This window comes from Eretmochelys imbricata, chromosome 1 (assembly GCF_965152235.1).
Source record: "Eretmochelys imbricata isolate rEreImb1 chromosome 1, rEreImb1.hap1, whole genome shotgun sequence".
Classification (NCBI taxonomy): domain Eukaryota; kingdom Metazoa; phylum Chordata; order Testudines; family Cheloniidae; genus Eretmochelys; species Eretmochelys imbricata.
Window position 1 is genome coordinate 164,578,072 of NC_135572.1, and position 16,626 is coordinate 164,594,697.

Here is a 16,626-nt window from a genome sequence, read left to right on the forward strand (position 1 = left end):
TTTTAAACCAAAAACATCCAGGATTTTCTTTTAAAATAAAGGAAAGTTATAAGGAATTTAAATATTGTAAATTGCAATTATTGATGCAGATTAATAATAAATTGTAATATTGGTTAATTGTTCAACATACTGTTAGGAAATCATCTGAATCCTAATTTAAGAGACCAACTTTGTTTGGCTGATGGACCAAGATTGGGAGGTTTAGGTGTGCTGTGGCATGGGTTTGCTGATATTCTGAACATATATTTTTAAAACAAAATACTAGATATCTCCAGTCAGCAAGTTCCTACTTATCTGTTTAGTCTGTTTTATAATGTAAATGTTTGTATTTCGTCAGTGCCTCTCGTTTATGACTTTTCATTCCAGTTTTTTTTTCTTCTGTGTGTATGCACACATGTTTTATATATTATTTTTATAATCATTTCTTCAAATAGCTTATCATAGAAGTTGTCTTTGGTGAATTGTAAATATGGTGAATTTTAAACATATTCTTTTTCAACTTAAGAGCATTATCTCAGTAATTCATGAAGGTTTGTTCTCCACTTAATATACGCGTACATAATTCCTTAAACAATCACACAACTACTCATGTAAAATGGGGTTTTCCTATATGTTTTTCCTTATATCTGAAGTCTTTAATATATGTAGAATAATTATTTTATTACAGGCTTTTTTAAAAAAACTTGGTAAGCACATCAGGTTCATGATTGAGGATTTTGAGAGCCAAATTGCCACACCACACAACAGTCTGGAGAGAGAAAACATTGCATGCCAAGAACAGGAGGATTTGAAATACATAATGCTGATTATACAGCATTTTTGTTGTGTACAGATGAGAACAAAAAACAAACACATGGGCTGCTGAAGAGGGTTGGGGAAGAGGAAGTAGAAATATATGCACAAAGAAGGAATTTCGACACAATGAGCACAACTCTATATGTGGAATCAAGAATAAGGGTTATAGACTATTTAGAACACATCAGAGAACATTAAGGTGCAAAGTGTAGCCTATGTAAGTGAAAGGGAGATCAGAGACTTCTGAATTATTATGAGTAAGAAATAAGTATAATAAAGAGAATAGGTAAAGGAGCTATGGACCTGTTCAGAAATATCAGAGTGATGTAAGAGTAACAAATAAACTGAGTTGTGAAAAGCAATGAGACATTTTAACTGCATGAACATGAACTAGAAAATGCTAAGAGGAAGGGAAAAAATCAAGCAGTACCTCTGAGGACGTGAAGCAGGACTACTTACTTCCTCCTAAAATCTATAAAAGAGGAAACTAAAAAGAGCTAGATTTTATTATAATCATTATTTTATTTTATTATTTCACCAGTGTAAAACTTGGCTAAGTGAGGTCAGAACTGGGTCTTGCACAAGAGTTTAAGATGAAATTAAATACTAAAATGGTTAATGAACATGAGCACCGTGACACAGTTGAGAGAAATCAGAAAAGTTGAGGCTAGAAATCTAAATGTCATATAGCACATTGTGTCAGAAATGTAACATCACATATGTTCCTAAATATTAGGTGATTTTTATAGATATTGGCACTGCTGAAACACAATGGAAACATTAGTGACAGAGCTTAAGCCTTTGATTTAAATATTTCGGGTTTTATCAGTTCACATTACAATTTTAACAAAGTTTGGGGACAGTTCTAATTTCATTAACTTGCTTTCTTGTTTCTAAAAGGAAAAAAGAAATGGTTTTGTGAACAGTGATCAAATGTATATTTTGGGCCTGATTTCCCACAGTTTTGCACTGGTGTATCAGCATTAAAATCCATGACATTACATGACACAAAACTGGATAGACACTGTGCGGAATCAATTCTGTTATGTCAAAGAGACAATAGGCTTGGTTTTGTTCTTGCACTAATTTTATACCAGTGTAATTCTATTGATTTTGATGGAGTTATTCCCTGACCTACACTGATGCAAATGAGATCAGAATCAGGTCCTGTTGTTTTGATTTATTTATGTATTGGTAAATATAAATGTATGCATGTTAAGTGTATTGTACATATTTAGGTGCAATTAGGTACTTTAGACATATATAGATACAAATATTTGTATCTGGCTCTGTAAGCTACATTTGGAAATATATCCTATTTACTCCAAGTAGCCTTTTAATTTATATAATTTGTTGCTTTTCCCCTTTTCATCAGGTTATTTACTGATACATTTCACTTACGAAGACTGAGGATTCTTCTATTTAATCTTTCAGGTAGTGGCCTTAGGCGATGTTCCTGATGGGACACTGGTCACAGTAATGGCTGGAAATGATGAAAACTACTCTGCAGAGCTCAGAAATGCTACAGCTGCCATGAAAAACCAAGTAGCAAGGTTCAATGACCTCAGATTTGTGGGTAGAAGTGGAAGAGGTACGTATTTGCTCACAGCTATATTTTGACTGTTTACTACTTGAATCAAGTTTCAATTACTTAGGGACAATTTGAACACAAAATATGTCCAGCTTCAGCACGGGAGAATCCTGCAAGATCTGGCTTGTGCAGACTCTCGCAGTACAGAAACTGAGCACACATTTTTAGTGTTCTACCCAAGCCAATCCTCATTATGATTTACACTTCCTAACAGTGTTCTTATTTAAAAGCATATCCAAAAGACAATCCTGATTGTGCCCTTAGTTACATCGGTGCAAGCTCATTAGCTTCACTGAAATCAAGGTGATTTCATTGGTATAACTAAGGGCTGAACAGAGCACCTACTTCCGATTAAATTAATTTGTGAACAGGGCCCAACTTCAGCTGATGTAAATCAACATGACTCTAACGTCCAAAACTATGGTTGATAACTCCACTGCTAAGGGACAATGAAACTTTCTACGGTAAGGATAAAGATTGTCTGTGCAGGAGTCGGTGTTCTGGGGGGAGGGAGGGGCCGGGTCCTTCCCCTCAGGCTATGGAATGAACTCCCTCAGGAGCTCAGGACCATTCCAGACCTCCCCATCTTCTGCTCCAAGTGCAACGTGTGCATCCTTGACCTTCCTTTCTCTAACTTTAACCATATAGCAACGTGTGTGTATATGTATGTATGTGTGCTGGGGGGGGGGGGGAATCTATATAGGTTTTATTTTTTATATTTTACATATAAATTCCACCACAAAACACTCCACTGCACACACTTCTCCCCCTGGGGAGAGGAGGAGAGAACAAACACATGGCAGATGTTTGTCACATTGCTTAATGTAGGGCACTGAAATACTGCAGTAATGAGCATGGTATAAGAACTTGAAAAGACTAGAATGGAAGACTTCAGTGGCTGAGGATCTGGCCCTCTGTATCTCTTTGGTAACTTTTAATTTCAAGTAAGAATAAAAAGGCATCATTGCTATATGCAACAACTGAGATTTTAAAATGACATAGAATATAATTCCACCCCAAAAGATGCTAAAATCCAAAAATTATAGTATTAGCACACACACAGTTCATTAATTAACATGTGAACTGATGATACTGGCCTGATTCAATGGGAAAGACCCCTGTTGACTTCTATGGGCTTTAGTTCAAGCCCGTAATCATAGAAAACACAAATTGTAAACAGCCGTGTTTATATTACAAGATAATTTTTTTAACTCATCTTACACTGCTCTCCTTACTCATGTAATTAGTCCCATGGACTGTTCATGTGAATAGGGTCTGTTTGCCAGAGTAAGGATTGCTGGATCAGGCCCATAGCAGAAAAGCTGATGAAAATTTGAAAATACAGCCTTCCAGTTTTAGGGTAAGGTGCTAAAAAGTACTTCATATTCAGTATGCTTTCATAAAGTGCTTACAAATATATTGTTCTTCTGTTAAGTTCTTATCTTCAAGTGAAGTCAAAACATAAGGTTTGGCTGACTAAATACAATATTGTCAGTTTAGGTTAGTTCAATGTTGTAAAATTTATAAACCAAAATTGACGTTATCTGGTGCATTCAAGTAGGTTGGTTTTACTAGTTGTTTTGCAGTCTGTTGTCTCTTTGGAACCAGACAGATCCCTTTATGGCTTATTGTTCTTCCCCACCCCCATTTTTATTCTTCTGTGTACTCTCGAGTGACTTAGTCTCCTCTTGATGTGTGTGTGCATAACTCCTATAAACATGAATGGTGTTATAAGCATACTTCAGGAGGATTGCATAGCTGGCCCATTCCTGTTCCTTGCAAAGCTGCATATTACAATGGGAGTGAGATCAGCCTTTTGACTGTGTAAGTTACGCTGATTATAGACAGCAGAATTTATTTGCTTTTGAAATTAAACTCGTATTTTGTACAATTTTTTTTCTAATATAAAATCCGTGTGCAATTTGAGACCGCCATACCCCCTGGAACAGATTTAAAGATGAGTCATAAATTCAGAAAGCAAATACATTGTATGTGTAAAATATCCAACCAGGCCTGAAATGTCTTGTAGCTTCATTAGCCTGCCGTCATTCAAACCTGGTTGTTTGGGTTAGCTTCAGAATCCAATTGGTGGGGGGTGAACTGCAGTTGAAAATGTAGCATAGTAATGCTAAGGAAGGATAATAATAGGGTAATGCAGGGATAATTATATCCATTTACTGAAAACATAAGAGATGCTGTAATGTATAAAAGTATCAGTCATTAAACATGTTCATTTGTTATATTAAAGGTTCCACCTTTTCAGTAAATGGTATTTGCATTATGATTCAGAGATGAGTGTTTAGAAAACATTTTGAAGATTCAAATGAATAGCTGGCAAAGTGGTTGAGAAGCTAATAAAAATAGACTTGCAGTTTGGTTCCTGGCCATGCTAATGAAGCTAGAAATCACAACTGTGGTCTGTGTGATTTTTCAAGGTCAAAATTTGATAGCTGAGGGAGAACACTAATTGTCCAAAAGCTTGTAGGGAAGATTTTTGTAACCATTTACTTTGCTAATACCGTTTTCTTGCTAATAACAATGATCGTTTATATACAATTAGAAGTTTTATTTTAAAAAATCCTGTGCTTGCTGTGATACCTTAAATAAAAAAAGTTATATGGGGACCTTGAATTCTACTAGTCAGGCTTGAAGGTTTAATCTCATAAACTCCATTAGCTATTCATATTTTGAGTGAATGACTAATATATGTTTTTGTTTACTCGTATAACACTGAACTGTTTTCCAAAGGTGTGGCTTGTTTGCATTTGGGTGCATGATTTCTGATGTTATGTTCTGTTGCTTTTGCATAAAGCCTAAATAATAAGGTAGCTGCTGCATCAAAGGGCGTTGCTTCTTTTGATTCTTCAGTATAGGAAAATCAAGTGAAACTCTGTTTGCTGTGTAATATTTGAGCTGGGGTAAATTCAGCTCCCAACAGTGATAATGTGATGTCAATTATACATGAACAGTCATTGGAAGTTTGAGTCAGGTATGGTCATTGTGGATACCATTTGTGTGGTTTGAATTACTTGAAATCAGTACTCTGATGTAACAAAGAAGGGCTTTACACTGTGACAATTCAAATTCATGCCTCACTTTCTCTTATGATGTGTCAGTTATCGGCGGTGTAAACATCACCATTAAAAACCTCACAGAAATGTTGACAACCCACTTCTCATTTTCAGAGGATAGAAAATAATCATTCTCACTAATTTTAACACTTACCCTTAATTCTGAGCCTCAGTGGTGCTGTAAAAGGAACGTGAGCCATTAACTATATATATAGGTAACTATAGCTATTGTTTCATGTGTCCTTGTTTAAAACCACAGGTCAGATTCTCAGCTATGTAAATTGACAATGCTCCATTGACTTTAATGGAATTACGCTAGTTTATATCACTTGAGGATCTGGGCCTGTGTGCACATTGATGCACAAGTGTGTTCCAAATAGTGGCTGAAAGTTAATCAAATAGCTGAGTTACATTTTGATGTTCATTTTACATTTAATAGTGAAGCAACAGGCCTGTATTGCTATTGCTGGGCATGCAGTGTGATGTTCATTATTTAAAAGAAAACACTTGATTTTCTCGATACCAACACAGGAAGGTGAGAGTATCACAGATCTTCAGAAACACCAGGATGTTGTATTTAGGAGACTTGGCTTGCCCTCCAGTACAAAGCAGTTTGCATTGGAATTGGCTGATGTCCAGGATTACTATTCCTCACCCTCAGTTCAGAATGCCACTGGGAAAACCTGCCTGTCTGGCTTGTAGGTCTTAGTAAGTAATTTCTAAAAGAAAAATGTAGTTTAAGGCTTAAGAAACTCTAAGTGCTTCTGCCTGACAAGCTGGTAAACATCTTTCTTTATTTTTTTCTCCCAAATTTTCCCTTCACTCATCCATTTTTCAAATGTAATTATTCTGTACCAATGCAAAATAGGTAGCTTTCTTAATATAGCTTACTATGGTGAAATAAAGCTAACATGAAAAGCCAAATACCACATAGGAAGTTCATTGGCTAAAATGAAATAGAAATAGTTAATTTAGGGAGGGAAAGGTCCAGGGTCTGTTGGCCACTACATTGTTTCCACATGGAATCATTTATCCAAATACTGTCTGCTTTGTAGATGGCAATATTTTTTTTCATGTTTTCTGGAGAAAACTATTTTGAATGGATTAATATATTAGTAATTGATGTGAATGTATCTTGGTTTATCTGCAGAAGCTGTCAATCTTATCTCTAAACATTTTGCTGGCATTTAATGGTTATTATAACTAGTTTTATTGCAAGATCTTTTTAAATTGTATTTTTTTAAAGAAATAAAAATGAAATTTAAAAATTCAGCAACTGGCAGGGTCAGAACCACATGAATAATTTGGCAGATAAGAATATGCCATTTTTCATTTCTATGAAACATAAGAAAATGTAAGTCTGTGGCACTGGTTTTCACTTCACTAGCCTATATGAGAACACTCAGAGGATATTACAAGACATAATCAGAAATATTCGTTCCAGGTCTCTTTCTTCAAGACATAAATTTGAGGAAGAAAGCTCAGTTTAAACTGGATGTAGATGACTAAAATATGCTAACAAGTTACTGGGCCAGATTCTGAGTTCATTTGGTTTTTACTGGCCTTCTAATGGCAGAATTTGACTCATTCTGTGTAGCTTCATTTTCTGACATATTATTGAAGGACATTTTTGTTAACCTTTGCTTTTACTAAAAGTTAAACTCATTTAAAATTATAATAGTATTCAGAGTGCAGACTGGTACTCCATTCAACAGAGTATAAAAAGGAGTACAACTTGACTTAAGCGATTACCTGGGGCCTGATCCAAACTCGTTGACATTGATGGAAGGACTCCTGTTGACTTCAGTCGGTTTTGTATCAGACCCTTGGATAACAATTAGTTGGGGTTTTAAAATAAAATACTGTGGGGAGGGTAGTCTCTTGAAACAGAAGGTTGCCTAAAAAGGATGGCCTCTTATATAGATTTCACTGTATTAGAATTGATCAGATGGAAAGAGAAGAAAAGTAACAACAGTGTATTTGAAAAAGAAAAGTTGCAATGGATGTAGTCTAAAAATAACACTGTTGTATAACATACGATATTGTGATAAACAGCAAGATAGACAGAGGTGATGGTCCAGAGGTTTGAGAATTGGATACAAAGCCAGCACTGACTGCCTGTGTTGTTCATATTCTGTGTATTGATAAAGGACTTCTGTTTCTGGGTTGTCAAGTTAGTATCATCCTCAATCACTAACTTTCCTAAGTTTCCTAAGCCACTGAATGCATACGATGAAGTGAGCTGTAGCTCACGAAAGCTTATGCTCAAATAAATTGGTTAGTCTCTAAGGTGCCACAAGTCCTCCTTTTCTTTTTGCGAATACAGACTAACATGGCTGCTACTCTGAAACCTTTCCTAAGGGTGAAATTCATCCCTGCATGGAGGACCAGCACACCACTGATGCTACACAATGGGATTCTGCGGGGGGAAAGTTGTGATTGGAGGAAGCTGTGTTTCCCTGTGTGCTGTGGAAGGTGGTGCTGGAGGGTAGCTTGGGGACGAGTCTTGGGATATTTTGAGTATGCCAATCCAGTGTCCCTAAGATTTGTTGCAATTGGTGAAGGGGCAGTGGTCACTACTCTAGCCCATAGGTTGTGGCCTGGGTTAGAGGGGATACATTTTGCCTCCTACTATTTGCATATTTAACCTGCATAAAATTTGATGATTCACGCTTTGTATGAGTAAAGTGAATATCACCCTGAGAGAGAGAGAGAGAGAGAGAGAGAGAGGTGTTTTTTCACAAGGCGGTGTGCAGCTGTTTGTTAATATTATTGTAAAATGTTTGTTTTTCAATTGGTAAAAACATTTTTTCTGGTTTTCTTTTTCTGTTTGTTTATTTGTAGAGAGCTACTCAAAAGTCATTGATCTTTTAGGACTGGGAAAGTAAAAGTTGTTAGTAAAGAAATTATTAGAAAGCAGGAGTCTGCAGGATAGGGACTATCTTTAACTTTGTACAGCATCTAGCATGTTCTTAGTGCTTAACAAATAAGTATTATGAATGATACTATGCCAGGTGAGTAAGATATGTAAGCACAGAGATAAAATACAATATAAACAAGTTTCAGCTCATCATTTCAGGTAGGATAGGAAATATTCCTTTAGATTTACATGGCAAAATCTGACATGAAAACTCTCTGCATTTTATATAATGTATCATAGATCTTGCAGATCAAATAGTGGTGATCCATCAGTGTGGGGAAAAATATGCGAATTATATTCATTAATAACACAGTCCTTTAGACAAAGTCACTTTCTTGGTGCAAGCTTTCATTGGAAACTTAGTGGGGAGAGTGGAGAAGAATTCTTTATAAAACTGTACAACCAAAACAGACTTGTGTTTACAGTTATATATTCAATGCAGACATTTTTGTATGAATTGCTGATTGTTAAGGAAGTATATGATGCAGTTCAGTGAGGATATTTGAATTGAAAACATCATGTGGTCTGAAGGGTTCAGCATGACTCCTGCTATCTTTGCCAGCTCACAGACATTCGTTGGGTTACTTAAATGTGGTCTGGCAGAAGAAGTTTCAATCAGAAAGTGTCAATAGGAGAAAAATAAAGGTAGAGTGATTTTTAGAGCTCCCTGTCTCCGGGAGCATTATGGTTGTAAACAGTGCTCGTGCCAAGTGCTGAACTACTGGCCTAGTTCCAATAACAATAAATCTACTTTTTGGTTGCACGGAGCCATGCTTGAACATTTTGTTTTAATCTTGGGATAATGATGATAATGAGATAGCGTGTTGCTCTCTGAGAGTTTTCTTGTTCTGTATGATTGTAAAAGAAGTTCATCTGAGGAGGATGGTGCTTATGGAAAACAAAGTATCTCACTGAAAGAAGAGGTTACATTGTTTCAAGAAAACTGTTTGCCTTTCAGCATTTTTTGTTTTGTTTTTGGTTTGGTTTGCTTTTCTTTCTTGTGTGCCCTCTTTTAGACTTCTTCTCAAGCAAAACTGTCTGGAAAAAAAGTCACACCAAGAACAGCTGCTGATTTGTAGTCAAAATAAAATCATTAAGAGAAAAATAATTAGTGCTCAGGCTTCAGGGCACTTTAATGAACTTCAGATGACTACTTTAAAGTGTGCAGCTCTCATCAACTCTCTTGTACTTAGCAAAAGGACTGAGGGTGTTCTAAATCAGTGGTGCACAACTGTTGCCATCCGGAGGGCCATGATAAGAATATAATGTGCATATAAACTTACATAAGCCTCCAGCAATTTTGGGTCAGTTTGTATTGCATCCTCATATAGCATTTAGAGTAAATGGCGTGAGGGGCATTTTGTTTAACCTTAAATCTTTTGCTTCTCTTTTCTCCCATTTTTAATCCCTTTTCTCTCTTTTTGACTATGACTTTTCTTCTTACACCATTTATCTTTCCCTTTTGTTCTCTGTCTCTTTAGCTAAAATCTCTCCTCTTTTTCTGGATTCTCCATCTCACTTTTTCTCTTATTCCTGCTCCTTTATTACTGCTCCCCCTCCATTTCTTGTTCTGGAGCCAGTGAGTGAAATTCTGACCCCATTCAAATCAATGAGGGTTCTGTCATTGACTCCAGTGGGCCTGGGTTTTACCCATGGCCTTTAGGGTGCCTCTTCCCAGGCCAATTGTAGCCCAAAGCTCAGCTCTGCTTTCTTACGCTGCCAGCTTCAGGCACTTTGTGCCTGATTCTCCTTTACATTAAAGCTGCTTTACCCTGCCAAGGTGGTATAAATTATTGTTATTTAATGTTTATATTGTGGTAACACTCAAAGGATGCAAGCAGGTTGGGCCCCATTGTGCTAGGCAAAGTACCAAAATGGCTTTTATGTCAATGAAAATAAGGCCCTCTAGTTTTTAGCCTCACTCAGTCAACTAGCAGTAGTACTTCTGCTCCCTCCTTGTGGACAAGGGGTTGCTTCTAATGCTATGCAAGGAAGGGAGAGGCACTGGGTGGCGGGAGTGGGTGTAGAAGGAGGAGCTCCTGGAGGCTGGCAAGGGGGACGTCGGGAGGAGCAGCTACTGGAAGGAAGGAATGAAGCTACTAGAGCTCTGCAGGGCAGTGCATGCAGTGAGTTTCCTGTCCAGTTTCCTGAAGTTCAGTGAGAAGCTGTAGGAAACACATTGGTAGGCCATGTATAATTCACAGGCTGAAGGTTACACACCACGGGTCTAAAAGCTAACATAGTAATGTCCATGTTTTGAAGGCTTAGCTACGTTAGAAAGTCCCTCTGAGGAACTTTCTATTAGTGGGAGGTGTCAGGTGTTCATACAAAAATCTATCCGTATCTGTGGTTCTTGGACATCCATTAATACAAGTTACCCCAAGGAGTGTATCAGTGGGTGTTACATCAGTGTAATGCCAGTGTAGATGCGTCCTGCTCCCAAGACAAATAAATCATTGCAAACACTCCTCCTGTTGATGTTCCACCCTTGCACCACTCACTCCAGAACTGACCTCTCTGGTCATCTTTCTACCCTCCACTGCTCTGGGGTCATCTGGGCTGGAGGTCACTCACTTGTTCAACTAGTGCTGACAAACACACAGGTGCCATTTGCTAGCCATGTTCAGAGTGAGCACACTCCACCCTTTTGAAGCCTGTGTACTGACACCATCTTTGTTCATGCATCTGCCTGGAGCCATGCGGTGGTCATTGGCTTCATTGTTCTGCAGTGTGAGGAGTGTGCTCAGTCCCAGCCGGGAACTAATCGCCAAAATGCTAAGATCTTCCAGTGTCTGTCTGAACAGGTGGTTGAACTGGGATTTGTCCAAAGTGAAAACCAGTGCAGACAAAAGGGCAAGGAGCCAAGACAAAATCAGTAAGGATTACAGCAGGTGAATTAATAGCTGGTACTCTTTAAGCTATTACACAATAAGCACCCAGACTGGGAATAGGCCTTACTGATATTTGTAAAGTACTGGGGGGCTCTTTTGCAGTGAAAGGGTCTGTGTAAATGTCAAATATTATGATGGATGAGTCTAAAAAAGCAGCACTCCTGCATACATAGGTGGCCATAACTCAAAAGGACCAAGCCAGTATTTTGAGCAGAAAATTCGCTACCGAATGGCAGAAATGAAGTGCTATATGTCAGGCTGATCTTTGTGGGGGGAAAAAAATCACTCTTCTGTAATTCAGCCCTCCGAACCCCTTTTACAAATATTAGTAACATGCAAATATTTATGAAGTCCACGTATGCCTTTCAGCGCTCAATAATATTTTTGCAATAAACATCACATTTTCGCAATCAAGCCGTATAATGCCTTTGTACTGCCAGTGTGCCACACAGGTTGGGCACCCAACAGCGTCTCATTCTTCCTGTACTGTAATTATTGTCTCCACCCATGTTCCTATGAATTTTATAGTGGCGCTGCAGCAGTTCTACTTATAGTTCAAGGCTGCTTGGCTTCTCCATTAAGAGCTCTTTTTTCAATCTTTTAATCAAATGCTTTAGTTCATGCTGAAAACTTGATCTGCAGGCCTCCAGCCTAACAAAGCATTCCCACGCAACATTCCCTATAAAGTGGAGCTGTTGTTTCTTAGGGCAGGATGAAATATATTCCCTTTTTTCCCCCCTAGTTTCCAACATTATTCTTACTTCCAACGTACACTACCCTACACCACACCGCTGTGATGCTTAAAAGGGGAAACACATAAAATTAAAGATGTTAATGTACAAATATATGTAGCTGGCCAAATTCCTGACCTATGAACTTGACCAGTGCCATGATGTCATCTCCAGATATGTTGTTTTTTAGTGGGGGACAGTACTGCTGATGTTGATGTAATCCCACGTAGGTAATCAGATTCAACGTAAGACAATTATTCTGCTATCACCATGCTCTCAGAGACCTCCCTTCTGCCAGATCTGGTCCCAGATCTGTAGACCTCATGCATAATCTCCTCCCTTTTGCTCAGTTACTTCCTGTTACACTTCTTTCCTCCCACTGCCTCCTGCCTGATAGGTGGCTGTGGACTTTATCCAGCTAGCATAACTGAGGATGCTAGTATGCAGACAAATCAGGAGGGAAGACATGTATCAAGAAGTTACTGAGCAAGAGGGAGGAGATTAGGCATGAGATCTATGGGTCTGGGACCAGGATGACAGGAGGGAGGTCTCTGAGAACATGGTGATAGTAGAACCATCCACAGTCTACTAACAACCACCATTTGGTATCTCGACAAGTGCGGAAATCGTGCATTAGTCACATCTCTGATTTAGTCAATTCACTTGCCCTGTTCCAAAATTCATAAAATATAAGCAAGGTTTACATTTTAAAAAAATCAATTAAAGTAACTCTGTGGAATTCACATTTATTTAAAACATCAATATTTAAAAACTGATAAATGAATAATCTCAATTCTTAAATGGGAAAAGGGTTATCAAGTCTCTGCCAAGCAAACCATGGAACAGCAGCACCATCTGCACAGTGACACGCATTCTCAGAGCGGCAGGGAAAACTTGGGTTCAGGGACTCCCCGAGCAGTGAAGGAGAAGGGTGGCATCATGCTAGTGCCTGAGACTGGGAAGTGAAACTGACCATCAATGCAGAAATGAAACTGACTCTACATAAAACACTGTCAAATGAAAAAGTAAACAACTGAAAAATAGAGAGAAAATCTGTCACTGTTCACAATCGGAGGGCCCGGTCATGCAGCTCTTACTCACACGAGTAATCCTTATTCATGTAAGCAAGGATTGCTCTTCCAAGAATTGCAGGATCAAACCCTAAGGCAATAGCTGTTACAGTAATACATAAAAAAGTGCTCAGACAGAATTGTGCTATTTGCGTTCACCATGTCCCATTTGTGGCGTGTGTATACTAGCGTCCCCAGTCGTGCTGGTTGGAACGTGTACTGCTCGGGGATTCTTTCTGAAGCAAAGAGGAGGCGTTCACACACTAGGCCAGATGTCAGCTCTGCTACTGCAGGGCAAAGGGGCAAAAGAAAAGAAGGGTTTTTTTCAGCCATGTGAATTAGCTACCTGGGGATTCGCCCGTGTCAGAGGGTTCCTCAGGGAGCACAGGCGGCATCGCTGGTGCAGAGCGCTGTGGCCAGAGCACTGTTGTACACCAGCAAGACCCTGTCTGCCAGAACAGCCCCATGGGGCGTGGAGAGCCAGACACCTCTTTAGACCTGTGTGTCGGCTCTAAGTTGCTCGCACGTATTCTGAAAAATGTTGAGCAACTCCATCTAATTCAACATGCAGGAAAAATTAATTCTAAATCCCGAAAGCAGTTGATTTGCCCGTTGTAGACATGGTGGGTGTACGGGCAGGGAAATGTGAGAGTACAGCTTGCATCTCTTGTTGGTCAGCCTGGGTGTGTCCCCACAGAAGCGGGAAGGTATAAAGTCCAGCTTGAGGAGACAACGCCACACTAGCTCTGAGCTAGCATGCTAAAAGAAGGGATGTAGCTGAAGTGGTGCGATGAGCTAGCTCCCCCCTCCCACCAAGTACAATCCCAGGTGAGACCTTGGGTGCACGCTCAGGGCAGCTAGCCCCTATCGCTACTTGAGCCGCACTATATTTTTAGCCCCCTAACTTGATCAGAACTAGCGTGGGTCTGACTCCGTAAACTGGAATCTACACCTTCCAGCTCCAGAGTAGGCATACCTTATGGAGTGTTGCAGGAAACAGAAATGAAAGCAAAAAGTGGAAGCCACTAGCTGAGTTGCACCCAAATTACTGGTGTCTGGGTTGCTGAGCCATTAGTATTCAGGCGATTCGGAATCTTATCACACAGTGGATTAAATTCTGTAGTTCTTATTTGGGGCAGAGTATGAAGAGCAGGATTTGGCCCTGTGGATGAAATCCTGACCCTACTGAAGTCAATAGCAAAACATCTATTGATTTAATTGGGGACAGGATTTCACCCTGTACAGGTAAATGTAGAAGTAAGAACTTTGTGCAATAAGACACTTGGAATTATCCTGTAGAAATGTTTCAGAATATAGCCATAAGGTTAAGTTGATGGGATCACTTGGCTGGAAGGGTGCAAGAGCTGCATCTCCAAAATCCCAGCTTTCACACACATAGGCCTCTATTTTCATGTGAAAAAAACCCGGTCTGTTGTAGGTGCAACTACCTGTTTGTGCACACAGTTATTTCGTTTCTAGGTGCAAATAAGCATTTGTACACAGTTTTGCAGGCATACCCATTGTGCTCTCATTGTTAAATTTGGCCTATAGTGCAGTGGTCACCATTAAAAATTCTGTATTTGACAACAGGTATCACATAGTAGTATATGAAGTTACTGCAGTTTCTCTTGCGCTTGAAATAGTAGCTGTCTATGGTATCTATGTGATAATGGTGAACAAAAGTTAATTCTTTAATATCTTCTACTTTAACTATAATTGTTCTGCTATGAGATGCCCACTGAATGAAATGCCATTGGCAAAGTTGTGTCCTTCGTTGTCTGAAACTGCCACTGAAGACAACAGGAACAAGACAGACATCTGAGGACAGAATTTTACCTTGTTTAGTTTTTCCTAGACTGTCACACAATTAGGTGAAGCGTTTAAAAAAATAAACAATGCACTAAGCAACAGCTAACTAAGGGTATGTCTACACTACAAAATTAGGTCAATTTTATAGAAGTCGATTTTTAGAAACTAATTTTATACAGTCAATTGCGTATGTCCACGCTAAGCACATTAAGTCAGCGGAGTGCGTCCTCACTACCTTGGCTAGCATCAACTTACAGAGCAGTGCACTGTGGGTAGCTATCCCACAGTTCCCGCAGTTTCTGCTACCCATTGGAATTCTGGGTTAAGCTCCCAACACCTGATGGGGCAAAAACATTGTCACGGGTGGTTTTGGGTACATGTCGTCAGGCCCCGCTCCTTCCCTCCCTACGTGAAAGCAATGGCAGACAATCATTTCGCACCTTTTTTCCTGGGTTACCCATGCAGACGCCATACCACGGCAAGCATGGAGCCCGCTCAGCTCACCATCACCGTACGTCTCCTGGGTGCTGCTGGCAGACGCGGTACTGCATTGCTACACGGCAGCAGTTCCTTGCCTTCATGGCAGATGGTGCAGTAGGACTGATAGCTGTCGTACGTCTCCTGGGTGCTCCTGGCAGACCTCGGTGAGGTCGATCAGGGGCGCCTGGACAGACATAGCTATCCTCCTCTTAGAGCACTGAATGGGAGCCAGAGACTCCAGGTCATTCTCTTCTTTAAGTTTCGTCTCATGGAGATTCAGTCCTGCCTGGAATATCACGTGAGCTGGAGGCTTCTGCCTCAGGCTACTCTCCCAGCCACCAGCAACGTGCGGTCGCACCTACCTCAGCTTACCCCTTGCTCCCATGGCTCATGAAGCCTGGACAGTAGTAAGGAGCAGTTCAACTATAGGCTGAGCAAGTGCAGAATGGTGGTAGAATGTGCCTTTGGACATTTAAAAGCTCACTGGTGCTGTTTGCTGACTGGGTCAGACCTCAGTGCAACCAACATTCCCATTATTATTGCTGCTTGCTGTGTGCTCCACAATCTCTGTGAGAGTAAAGGGGGAGACATTTATGGTGGGGTGGGAGGTTGAGGCAAATCACCTGGCCTCTGATTTTGACCAGCCAGACACCAGGGCGATTAGAAGAGCATAGCAGGGCATGCTGCGCATCAGAGAGGCTTTGAAAACCAGTTTCATGACTGGCCAGGCTTCAGTGTGACAGTTTTGGGTGTTTCTCCTTGATGCAAACCCGCCCCCTTTGTTGATTTTAATTCCCTGTAAGCCAGCCACTCTCCCCCACTTCGAAATAAAATAACTATTGTTTTGAAACCATGCATTCTTTCTTTATTAATTAAAAAAACTGAGATAACGGACAAGGTAGCCCAGGTGGGGTGGGGAGGAGGGAAGGACAAGGCCACATTGCTTATTGTAACCACACTAAAAATCAAACTGTTTGAATGACAGCCTTCTGTTGCTTGGGCCATCCTCTGAAGTGGAGTGGCTGGGTGCCTGGAGCCTCCCCCCCAACTGCATTCTTGGGCATCTGGGTGAGGAGGCTATGGAACATGGGGAGGAAGGTAGGCAGCTATACAGTGGATGCAGCGGGGGTATGTGCTCTTGTTGGCTTTCCTTTCATGTCCGTTTGCTCCCCTAACAGATGCTTCATCATGTCTGTTTGCTCCCCCATTAGTCTCAGCATCGTGTCCTGCCTCCGCCCTTCGTGTTCACTTAATTCTTTCCTGGCCTC

The 16,626-nt window shown here is 40.1% G+C and overlaps 1 protein-coding gene across 3 annotated transcripts in view; it reads left to right on the plus strand.

Moving 5' to 3' along the window:
* Positions 1-16,626, plus strand: part of RUNX1 (RUNX family transcription factor 1) — a 210,797-nt gene that overhangs the window by 119,507 nt on the left and 74,664 nt on the right. For all 3 annotated transcript variants that reach the window (XM_077818817.1, XM_077818835.1, XM_077818826.1), the window contains exon 4: positions 2,230-2,386. In XM_077818817.1, coding sequence (XP_077674943.1) covers positions 2,230-2,386 — 157 coding nt within the window. The remainder of the gene's footprint in view (positions 1-2,229; positions 2,387-16,626) is intronic.